This window comes from Scardinius erythrophthalmus, assembly GCF_964197995.2.
Source record: "Scardinius erythrophthalmus genome assembly, chromosome: 11".
Taxonomy (NCBI): domain Eukaryota; kingdom Metazoa; phylum Chordata; class Actinopteri; order Cypriniformes; family Leuciscidae; genus Scardinius; species Scardinius erythrophthalmus.
Window position 1 is genome coordinate 27,796,930 of NC_138231.1, and position 20,126 is coordinate 27,817,055.

At 37.4% G+C, this 20,126-nt stretch overlaps 1 protein-coding gene across 1 annotated transcript in view; it reads right to left on the minus strand.

Annotated features, from left to right (window-relative positions):
* Positions 1–2,062: 2,062 nt before the first annotated feature.
* The window catches only part of LOC308698101 (uncharacterized protein C14orf132), a 32,687-nt gene continuing 14,623 nt past the window's right edge, over positions 2,063–20,126 (minus strand). The window contains exon 2 of the mRNA XM_081377951.1: positions 2,063–2,771. Within this exon, the coding sequence (XP_081234077.1) occupies positions 2,541–2,771 (231 nt within the window). The 3' untranslated portion in view covers positions 2,063–2,540. The remainder of the gene's footprint in view (positions 2,772–20,126) is intronic.

Here is a 20,126-nt window from a genome sequence, read left to right on the forward strand (position 1 = left end):
TGCTCCATGTGATGTCATAGGACTGCCATCAGTCAATAAGATAGTCACCATCAGACACCAGTTCCGCAGACGAGTTCCCAAAGCTTCAACACCATGTCTCGTTCCCATCTCAGGGTACCGGGTTAAATACATAACCCTAAAATGTTCTCCATGATTGTTTTCACTTCCTCTTCTTTTACAGTTTATGTGTGGACCAAGCTGCTGATTCCAAAATAGTAATTGATTATTGATTGTGGACACTCACATGTTAATGTATTCTATTAATGACAACTAGATTATTGAGGTGAAAGTGTCAAGGTTTTGCTTAGTTCATTTTCAGAAAAGATGAGAAAATTTGTTATCATAAGTATATGACAGTCGCACATCTGGTGTTCAATGACTCGTTTAATTCAACAGTGTTTTTCAATACAAAAAGAAACACATTGCAGTGCAGGTGAAGCAGAATTTAGCTGAACACACCAGTGTTCATTTGCCATAATATATATCAGGCCTCTATATAAAGACCTCTCAACATCAACAGACATGACTTTTACTAAAAATCTTAATATCTACATTGTTTTTGCTGAGCAGAACATTGTTTGTTACTTTGCATCACACTTCTAAATTAAGGTTTACTGTTGTTAGTGTATTTTGATTTGAGCTGGTCTAAATAACAGATGCTTCTCTATTAGGAACTGCAATGGTACCAGCAAACTTCAGTTTATTCCCTTAATGGAAAAGAGATTTTGGAGGGCATTTCAATCTTCTCTCCAATTCGATCGTATTGTATACCATAATTAACAATCAGCTCTTAATCAAACTTCATTGTGGCAGTTACAGTTTATCTGCAAAGTATTTTTACATTATGGAAATCCAGTCCATAAATCAAAGTCAATGACAAAGTGAAGGCCATTTTCCTGTTCAGCATATATTCAACTTCATCTCCTAGTGCAATCCATTGCAGAAAAGATGATAGATTATCATCTTGGCTTGGTCCCAGTCCATTTCATCCAAGTGAACCGTAGGTCTAAAGTATGTTGATCAGATCAATACTGTGACCGTCACAGTCTGAAAACTGTCCGGTCAATAATGACTCAATTAGAAATCGTTTTTACAGCGAGTTTTTATAGTGAAAATGCTGCAGATCTGACTGGTTTGTAAAAATTTGACTGGTATGAAATAACTTTCTAAACCTTTTTTAGTTGGAGACATTTAAGGACATCTGAAGACTAAGTCTCATAAACAATTGGCAGTTGCGGGATCAGAATTAAAAGAGAATTGATTAATCTTAAAAAAAGAGTGTGTTTGCTGTTCCTAAACTACAGTAGTAAACTATCTTCCCTTGAAAGACCACGTTGGTCAACTAGCCAGCATCAGCAAACCTAGAGCAGTCAATTAATTCCTTTTCAGTAGGGATTGTTGGTCCAGTCATATGCTTTATTAAGGCTTTGAAATGCTCTAAAAAAATACTATTTAAAATATATATAATAATAATGAGCAATTTGTTTGGACAGTTGCTTTGTGCAAGCGGGCAGTAAAGATGTTTGCAGGTGTATGATGGTGGGATAAGAAGCCACAGCCACTTTCTCCCAGACAGCATGAAACAGTCACCATAGCAACCACCACCTTTTTATGCTGAGCTCATTAAAAGCAAAGCTTTGACCTCTACCAAATACAAGCTGCACTTGTCATCCTCAACTAAGGGGACGGAATGATTTATCCGTATGAAATCATTAACTGGAATGCAGGTTTTAATTAAAATCATTGTGTGGTGTTTCTTAAATGTTAAACTGTACCTTCCATGAACTAAAATGGTGATTTTACTATGTGGATATTTAAGTGAAGAGATTGTCTCCAAATTGATGTATCCTGGGGGCAAAAAATTAAATAATACATAAAAAATAAACCAATGTGTAAAAATTCCCCACAAATTAAGAACAATTTAAATGCTTTTATCGTTTATTATCTGTTTTAGACCAAGGTTAAAATATTTTAATAGTATTAAAAAAAGGGGGTTTAGTTTCCTGTTCTGGGCACTTACATTCTCCACTTCCTACTTTTACATTATTTTATGGTTACTTTTCCAAATTAGGTTTGGGGATTCATTTCAACTTCCTCATCACTGCTCTAAAAAGGATGTTGGATGACTTCCAGAGAGTAGCGTTTGCCCTCTAGACATTTAAAGCTTAATAAAGCATTTCTTATTACACACTAAAAGCAAAAAAAAAAAAAAAACAAACAAACAAAAAAAAACAACACATACCAATTATTTGGCAAAAGTCTGGCAGTATTAGTCACTCAGAAAAATAAAAAACAGCGGATTTTCCTCACATTACACTGTTTAGCATCAAACAATCTAGTTAAAAAGTTTTCAACATGAAAATTACAAAATAATTTCTGGAGCTTCTAAATACTGTTCTGAATAGAAAATAAACAACTAACACCGTGTACATTTTTTTTTTCTTGAATGATTGCACACACTGTTCGTCTGATGAGGGCCCCGGCACCCTGTATTTGGGGACAAATTTATCTCCAAAGTTCAGTTGGTTTCATTCTAGAGGTCAGAACGTAAAGGCATAAACAACGCCCACCACTATAATGTTCCCGATGGTGGCGGTGATGGCGATCCACAGCCATATGGCATCTCGGGACATGGACTGTTGCTCCTCCTGTTGGTTGTGAGCTGCCAGAGCGGCGGCGTGGACGCTAGCAGAGGAGTTGAAGAGAGAGTGATCCGTGCTGTAGTCATCGTGAGGCGATGAGTCCATGAAGGCTCCTGTCATCACAGGGATCTGATGATGGAGAAGAGATAAGGTAAGACGGATGACCACACGACCAAATGATTCAATCTTCTACATCAGTAACACTCTGATGTGCATCATGGTCTGGCATTATAGACATCTTACAAAACTCGGTAACAATTCGATAGTCCTCTTTAGACATTTTCCTAACTATAAGCAAATTTGCAACTACATGTCAACTAACTCTCGTTAGAGTATTAGTAGACTGTCTGCCTTTAATATCTGGTAACACTTTATTGTGATGCTCCCCAACAGATATTCTACTGACTATAAGTAACTTTGCAACTACATGTCAACTTATTATACTAACCTTAACCCTAAGCTAACAGTCAACTAATACTCTAATGGGAGTTAGTTGACATGTAGTTGCAAAGTGTCTATAGTGTTAAGTAAAAGTCTCACTGAAATGACTGCTAGCCACAATTACAGTTCCAGATAGAATCAATAAGTGCACTTAGATGAGTTTATTCCTAGCCTGGGGAGAGCAATTTAGCAGTGCTAAATTGATAAATGTTTAGCCTAAATGTTTAACATCCCTGAAACATTTTTGACATGTTAGTGTAAAATAAATATATTGTTTAAGTGAGTCAAATGTAATTAAATGAAAACTACATAAAGGCCATTTTTACATTCATCTCAATAATATATACAGTACTGTATATAGTAGAATACCATTCAGTTTGAGATTGGTAAGGTTTATTATTATTATTTTCAATGTTGAAAAACGTTTTGCTGCTTAATATTTCTGTGGAAACCATGACACATTTTTTTCAGGATTATTTGATAAGTAGAAAATTCAAAATAACAGCATTTATTTATTTCATCATGTGCCAGTTTTAGTAAATTTGCAATGGATCTACAGTATACATTTTGGTTTTGGTAGATTTTTTGCAAAAAAAAAAAGACACTAACGCCAAACTTTTTATTTTAATTAACTAACTCAGAAAAGTGCAGACCTTGACTACAGAAATGAAGCTGATAAAATATAAACTGTATTACTGAAAATATATACGTTGAATGCAGTGTGAGTTGCTTTGATTAAACAGCATCTGTCAAATATACACTGTTTAAGAAGCAGGAGAAATGCTAAAGTCTTATCGGATTATTATTTTATTTATTTTTGAGGTGTCTAAATAATGTAACTAGACCTCTAAGATCTGAATTCTGAATTCTACACAACTGGTATATGCTTTTTTTTTTATTCTCAGAAACAAATGCAGATGTATCTCAAAATAAATGTGTTACTTTCCATAAATCAAGATAATTGTTTTTTTTTCTAACCTGTGGAGAGAAATAAATTCCCTTCACAAGCAAGTGATAACCTCAGGAAACAAGGCTTCCCATATACAGTCTGCAATCTGTCATATATTTGTGTGTGGTGTAGCAAAAAAAAAGAAAAGAAAAAAAAAGCAAAAAAAAAAAAGAAAGAAAACCAATCTAAATCTAAATTGTAATCTAAAATGTAATTGCCCTTGAATTTCTTTGAAGATAATGAAGACAGATATTCTATAATGATTTTGGCTGTTTGTTCAAAAGTTGAAATATGATGAATTATGTTATTTTAACTATTTTAATAACTATGAATTACTTCATTTAGAAATGTGTTTTTATGAAATAGGACTAGATCACCAGAACACCTCATAAAAACTTGATCGTCTAGATGTAGCATTTTATTGGAGTAGTTTTATTGGAAGAAAGGCATTTTCTGAGAATTAATTGTCTTGTTTACTATTGAATGTTTTATTGATTTGAAATTTAATTTCAAAGTAATGCCTGCTGCAGACATTCACATTCAAGGGAGTAAGTTTACGTACGTCTCTTTTTAACTCTTATTATCGTACATATCTTGTTAACAGTTAATGCACCCATTATCCACTGACAGATATTTGAAATTGTGGACGATTTATATAAATAGAAAAAAAGGTTAATAATAATAATAAATCATAATCACTGCTCAAAAATATTATTATTATTATTATTATTTTAATAAATATTACATTTTTTGTTAAGTGAGATTTCTAACCTACGACTTTTCACATCAAAAGCAAGAAATATACCTCTATACCAAACTATATCTCCCTATGGCTAACATATACCATCATCTCTCTGGGGCTTCTTCATAAAGATAAAGATAAAACATGTTACAAATGAATTGCATTTTATATTTGACAAAACTTGACTGTCTAATAGCCCTTGTCCTCGAAAATGCTCCTTTTTAGTCATTCATAAAGCAGAGCTGTCATTTCCACAACCTTCACAACAAATTGTCTAACAAGTTGCATGTTGATGAATAAAGCGAGAATGTGAATAAGAGCGAATAACAAATCTGGCTATTTCCAGAGAGGTGTCTGAGGTGTTTTAAGACTGATCAAAAGCTGCATGGGGCAGTAAAGAGTCTGACAGCCTCCACTGAGCCAAGATGAAAAGACGCTCACCACCAGGGTAAAAATATCACAAAGAACCCAAAGATGGCCAATTTCTCTCCTCTCGATTCAGCCTGACATGCACACCTGTCTGTGCTGGTTTGTGGGTGTGAACCCTTACAAGCTGCACACTTCACACATACACAGACGGATCCTTGTTCTGCTTCACTATGGCAACTGGTGACAGAAGAGAACAATGAATGATGGAGGCAGGGACACTGTGAATGAAGAAGGATGACAAACTTAACTGTGTATGAGCGGCTACCAGTGAACCATCATGAGCTGATAAACAAAACCAAAGACGACATATCTGAAGGCAACATTATGAATCATCCATCTCAGAGTATAATTGTTTATAATGTGTCATTTCACTCATGGCTGAACACTCTTTAAGCTGTATCTACAACATATTCAAACCATTTTCAGGAATCACACAAACACACAAAACACACACACACACACACACACACACACACACAAAACAAATTGGCAAATAATATTGAACAATGTCTGTTTACTACAGTATACATGCTGGTGCCGGTGCCAAGTTCTACCACAAACATGTATGTAACATTTTTATATAGCTTTTTTTTTATTATTCAAATACATATTTATTTAATATACAATTAATAATTCAGTATGTCATGCTGCTGTGCATTTTGTCAGTTTTGACAGCAATGGTTTTCATTTCGCTTAAGGCGAAAAGACAAGTGAATTATAGTCTGCCCGGCTTATATTAAGACCAGGGAAGCAGAGCAGAATGTGAGGTTTTCATATTACTTAGGGTAAGTTTACACGACGATGTACTAAAAATGGAAAAGGTTTTATTTATATATACAGATGACAACGTTGTCAAAATGATCCCTGTTCACATGGATCAACGAAAACTACTAAAAACGCTGTATTATCATGCCAGGCCAGTAGTTGGCGATGTCACTTTGTAAAGAAGCACTATACGCGCCTGCAGACTGAACACGTAAGACACATACGCATGACGTCACTGTTTTCACAAATTCACGTTTTTTTGTAGTTTACACAGAGATGGTATTGATAAGGGTAGGCTATAGTTAAAAAAACAAACAAAAAAAAACTTGCATTTTGAATACCTTTCTCAAAAGTTTATTTTTTTCAGGTCCCCAAAACGGCGTTGTCGTGTACATGAACAGCCAAAACGCATATAAAGTTTTCAGTTTTTTTGTTGAAAACTGTGTCATGTAAACTGCCCCTCAAAATTAGGCCTATTTTGAGATGTTATGTTGATGTATGACTCAGAGATCAGTGTTTGGCTGATTATTGAAGTCAGTGTAAAACAGAGGTAACTAGGCAGCAATCGATACAGCACTGCACCTGCTGCTCCTCACTGACAGAACAACTACATCAATCTTTGAGGAGAAAAACCTTCTCTCGTCCTTTTGAAACATAAAAACTGACGTTCACATAAATAACAGTGCTAATAAATCAGAATGAGGATGTTCACTGGGATTCTAAATAGAACATTCTTACAAGAGTGCAGAGATTTTCCTTACACATTTCTCCTTTTTATGTAATAACATTGTACAAAAGGTAGCATATGAATCAATGCATGCAATCAAGAGTGGATGTATAAATTCACATTCTGTACTAATAAGCACCGAGGTACATAAGGTACATAAAACATTAAAAAAGTCTGCCATTATTTACTATTTCCTTTTCTGCATGCTTTTTAATATAATGAAAGTGAAGAAATGCTGCAGCTTTCAAAATGACAAAAAATTACTAAAAAACACCACAAGAGGATCATAAAAGGATTCATTAACAACTTGTGAACTATTATTCCAAGTTTTCTGAAGCAGTATGATAGGTTTGTGTGAGAAATAGACTGATATACTGAGCTCTCATTTGGCACGTTCAAAAAGAGTAGGTGATTTGTGAACAAATCGTTCTTTTGAATATTTTCAATGAATCAATTGATCCAATTCACAAAACCAATCAGAATGATTGAATAAAAATATCACTTAATGGTCAAATTGCAGTGATTAATAGTTCACTATTGTCAGTGAATAACTACTATAATGTAGCTTGAGAGGACTTGGAATATTTTTCATAATTTTTCATGTTTTTGAAAATTTCATATTTTTGGATTTGAAATATTCAAGACTTTAAAAATAACTCTTAACCAAACAGAGCACTTTACTGTAAAATGAAGCTGTTCCTTTGTATTTTCCTTTATTACAGTAAATTAAAATGACAAACAATTGAATGTCTTAAAGTGTTTTTGCAGAGAAAAAGTTCATAGACCAAATAGTCTAATTTTGAAAAAAGAGAGAGGATTTGGAAAAGAAAAAGTTCACGTTTCAATTGCTGCCACCAATTGATGTAGCATTGCAGCATGAAAATGAGATTCAAGCTGTTCCCTTTTGTGGGAACTCACGCTGCTTCATATGACAACACTTTGGGGAACGCCTTCAGTGTGACTGCGTCTGATGCATGTTTGCAACTAGTCCAATCCCTAATTGGTGCTGTGTCACCTTGTGACGTGTGACTGCATAAGGCGGAAACTACAAAGGGAGGCTGGCAACGCAGCAATGTCAGTTTTTGCTCTTTAGCAAGTGCTCTGTGTTGAACTGTCTGTCCTATTTGGCGTTGTTTGTCCCGTAGGAACTTGAAATGTTAGTATAAGCCTTGAAATGCTTCCTGCCCGCGTTAAAACTTCGGGAGGTGACGCGCGATCTGGCATCACAAGAGATGACCCACTGTCTGGTCTGGTTCTCCCTTAAGCATCCTGCCTAATGGGGCTAGATTCCATGGTACAGACTTAGCTGAGGTTAGCTTAGCTTTGTCGGTGACCCCTAGTGGTCAGAACAGTGTAAATGCAACAAAAACCCAGGCCAAACATGCACGAAAACACCTTTTACAAATCTATTGCAATTTTTTTTTTCATTAAAAGTAAAATCTTTCAAATGCAATTATCTAATCATCTAATGAGATTATCAAGTGTCTATATGTTATTTTATCAATTGTCAGGGTTTTGTTTGTTCTGTGAATGGCTCAGCTAAAAGGCAATAAGAGACTATTAACTTCCATTACTCATTTTAATTATACTAATGTCTAATTAAAATGTCTACAAATGTATAAAATTGATCAGTTATCAGGTACAACCCACAGAGATCATTGGTTCAGAGGTGAACCACTGAAATTTCGAAACGCTTCGAAACAGTTATGACATAATGAAGCCTCGTTTACTGAAATCACATGACTCTGGCAGTTTGATACAAGCTCCGAACCATTGATTCAGAACAAAAGATTTGTAAAGGTTTCGAAGCTTCATGAAGCAGTGTTTTGAAATTGACATCACTACCAATCAGGACTGGACTAGTTGCACACGTGCTTCAGATGCAGTCACGCTGAAGGCGTTCCCCAAAGTGTCATCATATGATGCAGCAACTTGTTTCCTTCTAAGGGAATAAGGGCTACAGTCGTAACCTGAGACGTTTGTCATCATCATTGTTTTTCATATGAAAGTAATATGCAATTAATTTCTGCAAGTAAAATGAATGTATTTTGTTTGAAAACATTTAATTTCATATTAATGATGTTTTGTTATGGATTATATATATATATATTTTTGTTATGGATTATATATTTATTTTTTGCATACATACTTACACACATATATATATATATATATATATATATATATATATATATATATATATATATATATATATATATATATATATACACTGTATATGCATGTAAAAAATTCTGAAATATGCAGGGAAAGAAATGCTACATGAACATTTGATATGAAGGCTTTCATACAATGCAACTGTCACATGAACTCAGTATCTTGTCACTGCAGAGGCAGTGGTTGAAATTAGTTGCCTGGAGCTCAATACCATTCAGAGAGCTGCATTAAGTCTTAATGATTCCCATGCTTCCTGTAGCCTCTGCTCTGAGCGAAAAAAAAAAAAAAGGAAGGATTCAATGGACAACTGCTAAGAGCCCAAGGGCTCACAATAGTGAAAGGCACAGGAGCACCTAATACAAAATAAGATAACAAACCCAAACAAATGCATACCCACTTAAACCACATATTTATAGATGTCCATGGCTTCTTTATTCAGTCTACTTACTCACGAACTCACATGCACCAATAACAAACCATTCCTGTCCTGCCCTGATATTCTGAATTTCAACTTTCACTACTTTTTTTTTCTTCTCTACTCTAATGTTCTCCAACCTAAACATTCTAATCACATGCCAATTTTTGAATTGAAAGAATTTAATTTCATATTTAGAAATTGAAATATGTTACAGACAGAAGTGCTGAGATTTTAAATATATAATATATTTTATATCATATTTTTATAATGTCAAAATAAATTATCTACCTGTAAACACTTATCTACGGAGCCCCCCTACTGTAGTCCCACTTTGTCAAAAAAAAATATTATAACTATCTCGTGGCCTCAAGATACTATCTCGTGGCCTCAAGATAGTAACTCGTGGCCTCAAGATACTATCTCGTGGCCTCAAGATAGTAACTCGTGGCCTCAAGATACTAACTCGTGGCTTCAAGATACTAACTCGTTACCACTAACTCGTGGCCTCAAGATAGTACCTTGTGGCCTCAAGATACTATCTTGTGGCCTCAAGATACTAACTCGTGGCCTCAAGATAGTATCTTGTGGCCTCAAGATACTATCTCGGGGCCTCAAGATAGTAACTCATGGCCTCAAGATACTAACCTGTGGCCTCAAGATACTAACTCGTGGCCTCAAGATACTAACTCGTGGCCTCAAGATACTATCTTGTGGCCTCAAGATAGTAACTCGTGGCCTCAAGATACTAACTCGTGGCCTCAATATACTAACTCGTGGCCACGAGATAGTATCTTGAGGCCACGAGTTACTATCTTGAGGCCACAAGATAGTATCTTGAGATAGTTATAATTATTTTTTTTGACAAAGTGGGACTAGGGGGGCTCCGTACTTATCTCCATCATACAGGTAAAAATAATTTAAAGTCATGCATGTTGGTGAATGTATAAAACCAATGTATAAATTAAGATGGTTCATCTGCCAGCATCCGATAGCGAGGGCAGTGATAACCTCCTATGCCCCGTCAGGGCGCTGAGAGTTTACATCACGCGCTCTGCCGCCTTCAGGCATTCTGAGCAGCTCTTTGTTTCGTTTGGTGGGCGCACCAAGGGTCTCTCCGCCTCGAAACATAGCCTGTCCAGATGGATAGTGGACGCTATTGCAGCAGCTTATGCGTCCAAACACCTGCAGTGCCCTATGGGCATCAGGGCCCATTCCACTAGAGGCATGGCTTCGTCGTGGTCTTGGTCCAGCGGGATTTCTATTCACGACATTTGTATGGCGGCAGGCTGGGCCTCCCCCTCTACATTCGTTAGGTTTTATAACCTGGAAGTTCCCGCCTTGCAGGCTAAACTTTTATCAGTCTAGGTGATGTGTATGTTCTGCCCAGTTGTTCATGTGCAGGCTACTCTCACGTGACTACTAGCTCTTCTGGTTGAGCTGCACAAAGGGGTGATATTCTCTATACATAGACCGGCGGAGCCGCTCTGTATTTCCCTATGATGTGCTTATGTACTTGTGCTGGCCCGCATTGCTGGCCGCCTGTTTCCCACATGTTTTTGTGTTCCCCGGGCTTTGCCTGGGACTCATGCAGTGGATGCTCGGCGTGCACGGCGTTGACAAGATGTTCCCGTAGCGTAAGCAACTGACGCAATACGAGAGAACCTCTCGTAAGAGAACGTACTCGGTTACCTAGCGTAACCTCGGTTCTCTCTAGAAGAGGTATACGAGTATTGCGTAACCTGCTGTGCTCACGCAACAAGCTTATTCGCTTCAGTCAATGAAAACCAGAGTTCAGCCTGTTGAGCCCTTCCTTATATACGCTAAGCCACACCCATTCTGGCAGGCTGTGACGCGTGGAGGGCGCGACGTCACGCAGGGCTCACCGGTAGGCTGCTGCAGTTGCCGCAGGACAGCCAATGAGCACGCTTATACAGCCTGCTATGGTCTGCTGGCTGCCGCACTGCGTTGACAATAAATACAAAATTAAGGATAATTTTTTGGCTTCAGATCTAGAGAAAAGATGACTTTACCCGTAGCGTAAACAACTTACGCAATACGAGAGAACCTCTCGTAAGAGAACTGTGCAATCCAAATGGATGGAAATTTTATAGGCAATTCAAATACGTAATTCTTCAATTTAGGTCTAAATATTTTGTGGCAATATATGTTTCAGGACCAAATTTTCATGGAGAAATCATTTTTCTATGGATATATGTGTGTGCATGCTTTCTTTTCAATCTCATCATCATTCGTCATTGTTCAGTGCCTGAAGGACAACTAAGTAGTCAAATTTGGCACAGCTTACCCCACTCTCCCTTAATTTATTACAATATTATTATAATGTCAATGGATTGTTGTCAGTATGATGAAGCCTCATTCCTTCAGACAGGTGTTATCGCTGTGCCAAAGACAATGCGCTCCCGTACAGAAGGGCTCAAAGCTATTTTTTCCCTCGTTCTATTTTAATGTCACATTTTTTAGACAAAATCCTCTTTTCTGTTCACAGCCGCAACTCTTTGTTCTTGTTTCCAGTCTTAGAAAACCTCCTTCAGCAACTTCTTTATGAACTTCTGGTTTATTATGGTTGAGGTGCAGTCCACTGGCACTTTGGCCTTCAAGGCACCCACAAATTAAAGAAAGCCAGAAAGAATAACATATCCTCGGCTATAGCAGGAGACTAGGGTCCAGGAAAAGTTTTGACTTTATAAATATCCAGAGCCATAGGAGATTGGCAGCTTTTCTCATAGTTTTAGATTCACACAATATGATAATTTATCTTCTGCTGTGCTTTTGCCTGCCAGTCACAATCAAGTTACATTCCAAATTGCACCTCTTCAACTTCTGGCAGTGTGTGATTTGATTAAGAGCGGCAATCCATCACTACCAATGACTGATTGCCAAAGTGGTTTATTCTTGCAAATACGCATTCAAACTTTGAATGAAAGTTCAGAATGATGAAGTGTCTCACTGGATGTGGCAGGAAAGGACGTTTCCCTTAAGCTTATGATAGGATACATCCATGGATATCTTCCACCAAGGGCATGACATTTGCATTTGCTGTCAGTTAAACTATATAAATAGTATAAAGATTTCCTGAACGAAAGTTCTGCTACTGATTGTGAAAGTCTTTTGTGTTTAGGTGATTTTTAGTGACATTTGAGGTACATTTTAATAACAGAACTATATAACATAAAACATAATCTAGCATGAGTAGCTAGTTTTGAACACATTAAATGCCTGTAACCAACCCTTAAAATTATAATTTTGGACAGATATCTTGGCCTTTTTGATTGGATCTAATTTTTACATATTATTTTTAATTGATAATTGATCATTTTTACTTGGCTTGATAATTCAATGTAATTTCAGTTATGAAATTATATTTAAACATTTTCACACAACTCTGTTACAGGAATTTTCTTGTTTTTATTTTATTTATTATTTATTTATTAAATTGTATAATAAAAAAAGAAAAAGAAAAAAAAATCGAATGACTGCAAAAGACCTGCAGCAAGACCTGGTGGCAAGAGGCACTGAAGTTTCAGCTTGCACAATAAGGTGCGTGGTAAATGCATGCCATTACTACACCACTACTGACATAAAAGCACCATAAAATAGCTCAAAATCATATAAATAAGCCACATAAGTTTTGGGATTCTGTTCTGTGGAGCGATGAAATAAAACTGGAACTTTTCAGCCCTATGGATCAGTGGTATGTCTGGAGGAAGAAAAATGAAGCATATGCTGAAAAGAACACTCTGCCTACAGTTAAGCATGGTGGGGCTCGGTGATGCCCTGGGGCTGCTTTGTATCCTCTGGCACTGGAAATATGCAGTGTGTGGAAGGTAAGATGAATTAATTGAAGTATCAGAAACTCAAGGAGAAAACTTCATGCCATCAGTGAGGAAGCTGAAGCTTGGGCGACATTGGACCTTCCAACAGGACAATGATCCCAAGCTTTCTTCAAATTCCACCAAGGCTTAGGTGCAGAAGAAGTCCTGGAAGTTTTGAAGTCTTGAACCCCATAGAAAATCTCTGGTGGGATTTGAAGAAGGCGGCTGCAGCACACAAAACCAAGACTATTACTGAACTGGAGGCCACTGCTCATGATAAAAGGGCTAATATTCCTTAGAACACTGCCAGAAGCTGGTGTCTGGTTATACATCTCGTTTGCAGCAGGTCATGACAGCAAAGGGGTGTTCTACTAAGTACTAAAGATGTTTGCCATGAAGGGGTTGAATGATTTTGAGACTGCAAAAGTCATTAAAAGTTGCATCTTCAGTTGAATTTGGGGAAACCACTTGACACATTTGTTGTGTTAAGCTATTTCAGTTACTTTTGTTTGATTTGTACATTGCAAACAACTGAAATTCTGTAAATTCTGCCACTAAACCTGATCAGCAAAGGGGGTATAATAATTTCGATTGCAACTGTATATTGTCAGTGTTATGTTATGTTTTCCTGTGTTTTGTGCATGTTTCCTTTGTTCCAGTTTTCCTGCCTGTTTGATTCCCGTATTTGTGTCCTTAGTTACTGAAAGTTGCACCTATTCTGAGTTACAATGACGATCCCCCTGTGTATTTATAAAGCCTGTGTTTCAGTTGCTCTTTGTCTGTTCTCGTCATTAGTTACATTGGTGTTGTTCTGGGCTGCGTTTCCCGATAACGTTGTCTCTTAGCGCACTACAAAGACTCTTAAGGTATAACTTAACTAAAGGTATACCATTTCTAGGCATGTTCCCCGAACCATACCTTAGGAAGCTGCTTAAAGGGGGGGTGAAATGCTATTTCATGCATACTGAGTTTTTTACACTGTTAAAGAGTTGGATTCCCATGCTAAACATGGACAAAGTTTCAAAAATTTAATTGCACGTTTGAAGGAGTATTTCTGTGCCAAAAATTGTCCTTCCGGTTTGTCACAAGTTTCGGAAAGTTTTTTTCGAGTATGGGTATGTGTGACGTCAGATGTAACGGAATTTCCTAATATGGGTCCTAAGGGCACTTCTCCGGTAAGATCGCGGGCGCGCGCGCACTCCTAGACCAGAGAAAGAGAGCGAAAGCAGTTCGCCATCAAAGCGCCCTGCCCGGCTTTTGGGAAGCCAATGTCACCAAAGAAGTGTGTTTTTGGTTGCCAGGGCAAGACAACCCTGCAAAGATTCCCAAAGAACCCGGCGTTAAGGCACCAGTGGATGGAGTTTGTTTTTCCTGAGCATAAACGGAGTTGTGTAGACTGTTTGTTCCCTGGATTTCGACGATGATTGTTTTATAAACGAAGCCCAGATCGACGGATTTGCAGATCGTCTAATGCTTAAGGATCGAGCAGTCACAATGATAAAGGTTCGGTGAGTAAAACTGCTTCTAATCTATTGTCTGTGTGTTGTTACTAGCTCGGCGCGTTAGCACAGCTTTAGCTTCGCCCACACAGCCCGCCTCCAGCCGCTCGGTTTTTTCCGGAAAGACTCGGTACATCCAATCTTTCTTAATATAATATAATAAAACTAAAGACTTTTTGGAGATATGAAGGATGCAATACTACTCTATAGGTACTCAAGATTAACAGGAGATTGAGTGAAAATGAGCATTTCACCCCCCCTTTAAGATATCCCTTCTTACATGTGACTTTTTCGGGTGCTGATATCGATGGCTCGAGAATCAATTATTCTCTCTCACTGCATTATGCGAGAAAGCCGTGTTCTTTTTAAAAGAAGCACTTCTGAAATAGTTGAAATTGCATTTATTAGGACTCATGGGATTTTATAAAAAATAATCCAAACTATACTAGCCTATAATAGCCTAGCCTACACATTTTAAAATTGTATCATATATTGCTGCCATAATAACCAATTCAATTTTGTACGTGCTTTCTTCTCTTTCCCATTTTTGTTCGCTGAGGTGGAGCTGCGATGAAATAGTGTTCTTGTAAATAATTTCCAGCATTTCAGTAATAAAAGTGTACATCTTACGTACGGTATTCGGCAGTGATCAAAAAGGATTTAAACAGTGAATTTTGAATCTCCTCTTGTAAACTCCGAGATGTGGATTCAGACGGCAATTAAATTACCACACGACCAGAAAAAACACTCACATTATGGATTTGGATGGCAATAAAATCACAGACTTACCCCTGTAAATGTTTAAAATATTGTACGAGCCCTTGAGAAACAATTAGCGTCTGAATAGGACTTAACTGACAGTAGCCTATGCTTTCACTGGCCTTTAAAAGCGCTCCGCAGACGGCGCCGTCTTTTAGAACAACAATTCGCTGTATCGCTGCCAGCGAATCGTTTGAGCAAACTCCCCACCACAAGCATTCCCTTTAAATAGACTATTAAGCCTTTAATGGTATGCCAGCTGATGTACCTTTGGATAATATAATTAAAAATCTAACATATTTTGTATTCGTATAGACCTGCAACAGTGATAAGGTAAAGCTAAGAGTGGTCCAGACCAACCTTCTGAATGTATGACTTACAGAAGGTATACTTACCTAAGAACGTTTCGGGAAACACGTATTAACGATAAGGCATAGCTTAAGGTGTAACTTAAGAACGACGTAGCATTAAGAAGCTTTCGGGAAACGCAGCCCTGCTATCCGTGTTTTGTTTCTTGGATATTCTGAAGTGTACTTTGAGTTTATGAGCATTAAATAATTCAGAAGTTGTTTTCCGTTTTTGCAACACCCCAGCATGATAGATTTAGTTCATGATAATTTTGCAACCCCAATTTTGTCTATTTAAATTTTAATGTTTATTAGCAGAAAATAAAATCAAAGTTTGAACTAAATGTAGACGTGTATGTAGCATGGTTAGTTTTATTATTCCACATACACTCATTTTTCGAGAGTTCAGTAAGTGTAAGGTTGTATGGTTCAGAAGAAAATTGTGTGTATTGATTTAACATTTTAATTCTGTTTCAAGACAGAGCTTGCTGTTTTTCCTACTCTATTACCCCTCTGTCTCAGCCTATAAATGATACAGAAGGACAGAGTGTAATTTAGCCTTAGTCTACTGTAGTGGCATATGCTAAAGGCTGTTTTACATTATGTGGTAGGACACAAAACGGTCCTCATCTATCCAAGCCAATGGTCGTGCTCTCAAACCAAAGCTTTTCTTTCACAGAATAACAATTACTCTTCATCCTCCAGAGAAAGGCCTGCAAAAATGAAAAAGAGTTGGAGCAATTTGCAGAGGGTTTGGACTGATCTCATCTTCAGCCACTTCTGGAAGGAAAAGGAAGCTTTTAAATTATGTAAATGCTATGAAACTTAAGAGAACATTGGCTAGAAATGAGAGTTAAAGAGAACAGCCCAGCGATATAAAGAGAAATGCGATATGAATATATTCCAAGTAATAAGCTAATATTCATACCCACTGTAATAATCCACTAACTCAAAAAAGGGAAACACGAATCTAGTTGTTGAAGGCAGAATGAAGTGTGACCACTTGACTTTCTATCAATTTAAGCAGTTAAACTAGGAAATTAAAGGAGACCAAGAACAGAAAAAAGAACCCCAGTCCTTCAGCTCTGCCAAGATAACAAGCATTGATGTTGACTAATGAGTTTCTGCATTTTAGAAATGAAATCTTTTCAAAGTCTGATAGCCCTCATGCCATGAAGAGATAAAGGCCTTTGTCACAAGTGGCTGTTACACACTGCATGCAGATATGCAATGAGAAAAGCAGAGATAAAGGTGCCACTATAGAAAGCTTTGTAATGATATTTATTAGAAAGACAGAATTATCAAACAAGTCTACTTTGCTAAGGTTTGAACACAAAATATGATTCATAATTCTCATTGTGGGATATCTGTGGAAATTTAAATGCAGATCGTTTTTTTCTTTTTATTTAAATCACTGAATATCACTTTAAATTTTTTTTTTCAAGACTTTTTTTTTTCAAATTAACCAAAGTAATTATTCCTTTGAATAGAAAGTAAATAGTAAGAATAGAAGATTGGATTTTATACACAAAAAGGATTGAGGGCAGACTAAGACATAGCCACATGAAAATGTTTGCTCTTTTCTACATTTTAATATTTTAGTTTTAGTTTAATTTATTATTAAGTGTAAACATTATTGACATTATTAGAGCTTTATGTTTCTTCTTGTTTTATGAGCTTTATTTGTCTCTTAAAGTCTATACATATAACAGCACTCTATTTTTCAGAGTATAAAGGGGGTTTTATACATGAAAATATTAAACTGGGTGTCCATTGCATCAAATAAGTATGAGACCATGCCAATCCAAAAAAAAAAAAAAAAAAGTGGGGTGGTGGTGAATCTTATAACATTACCAATATGTTTTGGTAGTATTTTAACCTTTTGACCTCACATAAAATGTTGTGCATCTAGCACACATCAATTAAACACATTAGGTTTCTCCATCTGAGATTGAATCACATGCATTCATAAATGTGACGGCTTACATAAGAGTATCACCACATGTCGGAGAACTGCTCACAAAATACAAGAGAAGCAGATGGGAGGAAAAACACCTTATGTGAACCATTAGCTTGTGCCTCTGAGAGAAGGAATCCTTTGGCTAGAGCAAATTAATCAGTGTGCAATGAACTCCACAGCATTATCTACAGTGAAGTGCCATTTCCATTCACAGCAGTGCTGAACAAGCTTCCGGCCCCCCTCCCGCTGTCCTTATGGGCCCACATTTACCCATCCAGGCATCACTGTCCTCAGAAAACAGGGAGACGCGGGGAATGACACTTGGGTCTCAGAGGAGGAGATTTGAGATTGGTGATGTGGCATTTGTTCAGCTGGCTGAAACGGACGAGAACTCCCTCATTAGTAATTTGCAAATTTGTCTTGGCTCACAATTTTAGTGTCACAGACACTAAAATTTGTTAAATAACCTGAATTAACCTTGATTAAAAGATTATCACTTCCAGCATTGTGCAGTAGCTTCACCTCAAACACTCAATTTACATTTCTCAGTGGTGAGGTGGCAGATTATTTGTTTATAAAAGCATGTAGCATTTCAGTAGCAAAGCTTTTTTATTGATTAAGTAGCAAGGTAGCATTGACACAAGCTATTTGTTTTGTTTTCACTAACAATATACAACATACCATATGAATATATATTCTGTCAGCTTCTTAGAATCACAACTATTGCGAAGCCCGAATCATGAATGAATCAATATTGTAAGTCAGCTCTATTTAAAGAATTGATTAACAAATCGGTCTGAATCTTTCTGTTAGCTCAGTCACACACTGAATCAATTGGAGTGCTTTCTCACTCCATAAAACACAGACATGAAATTTTATTAGGTTCAACACCAGCAGCTTGTGAACACCTCTGTAATGCAGGTGAAGGTACAGTATGTTAAAACAGTGTGCAAAAACAGTAGTAGTACCAAAAAAGTGTCATGGCATTTCCATGGCTTCGACATGGTATTCTTTAAAGTACCTTGGAGTACCATGTAAATATCATAGTACATGAATGGGGGTGGCACAGTGGCTTAGTGGGTAGCACTGTCACTTCACAGCGAGAAGGTCCCCAGTTCAAACCCCGGCTGAGAGTTTCTCTGTGGAGTTTGCATTTTCTCCCTGTGTCAGCATGATTTTACTCCGTGCTCTGGTTTTCCCCACAGTTCAAAGACATGCAGGTTAGGTGGATTGGATATGTGTGTGAATGTGAATATGTGAATGTGTCAGGAAGGGCATCCAAAGTAAAACCTATACCAAATCAAATGTGTGTGTGAAGCGGACCCTGCAAATTAGTGGGAAGATGGATGGATGGATCATGGTACATGAATATGGTAATAATTTAGTACCAAGAAATAGCTAAGGTATACCTAAAGCAGAATCCTGCACGCGGGCGACGGGTGAACCGCTAATATTTGATGTAACAGGTGAAATATTAACTTGGTCATTTGTGGTGCGGTTGCGGTTCAGGAATCAATAGAAACAGGCAGACTGCGGGTCCAATAGCCAAGACTATCTCGACTCAATTCGGTACCTACTGATAGTCCTGTGCTTACTTGTGTTCACGCTCTTCAGTCTTACAAACGTCTAAATAACATTTCTAATTGCAACGCGATTTGCAGCACTGAGCACAGCGTTTCCACGTGATTGACAGATTAGTCATTAGATATTGATAGCTTAGTCATTAAGGGAGTGTTCTTTGTTAGCTTTCTGTATATAATCTATTCGCAATTTGAATAAAAGTTGTATCTTTCATGCTGCTAAGAGGATCAACGGCCACTTATACACTGCAGTTTCTGGAGAGACAATCGGCTAAAATATTCCCGATATTATATGAGAGTAAAGGCTCATATTGTAACATGTATGCTGTGTCCAGTGTACCCTGTGACCTAGTTTCGCTGTCTGGTTAGTCATTATTTTCACCTGTTGTTTCATCAATTATCCCATTAGTTCCATTTGTTTGCTCTATGTATTTATACCCTGGGTTCTCCCTCATTCTCTGTTTGTTCTCGTCAATGTTAAGTTGTGTTTATATTAGTTTCCTGTTTGATCTCCAGAGTGTTGTCATTAAAGACATTTATACTTAATCACCTTCGTCTTCATGCATGTACGCAACCAACTCGTGACAGAAGAACGAACCAAGCCGAAAATAGACGGCTGTCCAGCTTTTATGCCTCAAGCAAGAGCAGCAATCCCTCAAGACCCACACCAGAGGATTTCTAGATCTGGCGTGCCTCACCAACTTTCTGGACGATCGCTGTGCATCTTCTTCCACATAAGACTGAACGCAGAAACGAAGGCACACCTGCCCGGTGTGGGTCCTTTGGGGAATTTGCCATCTGCCGTCACCCAGCTGCAAGGCAGAAGAACCTGAGCCCATCGCAGACGGAGGAATTCAGCC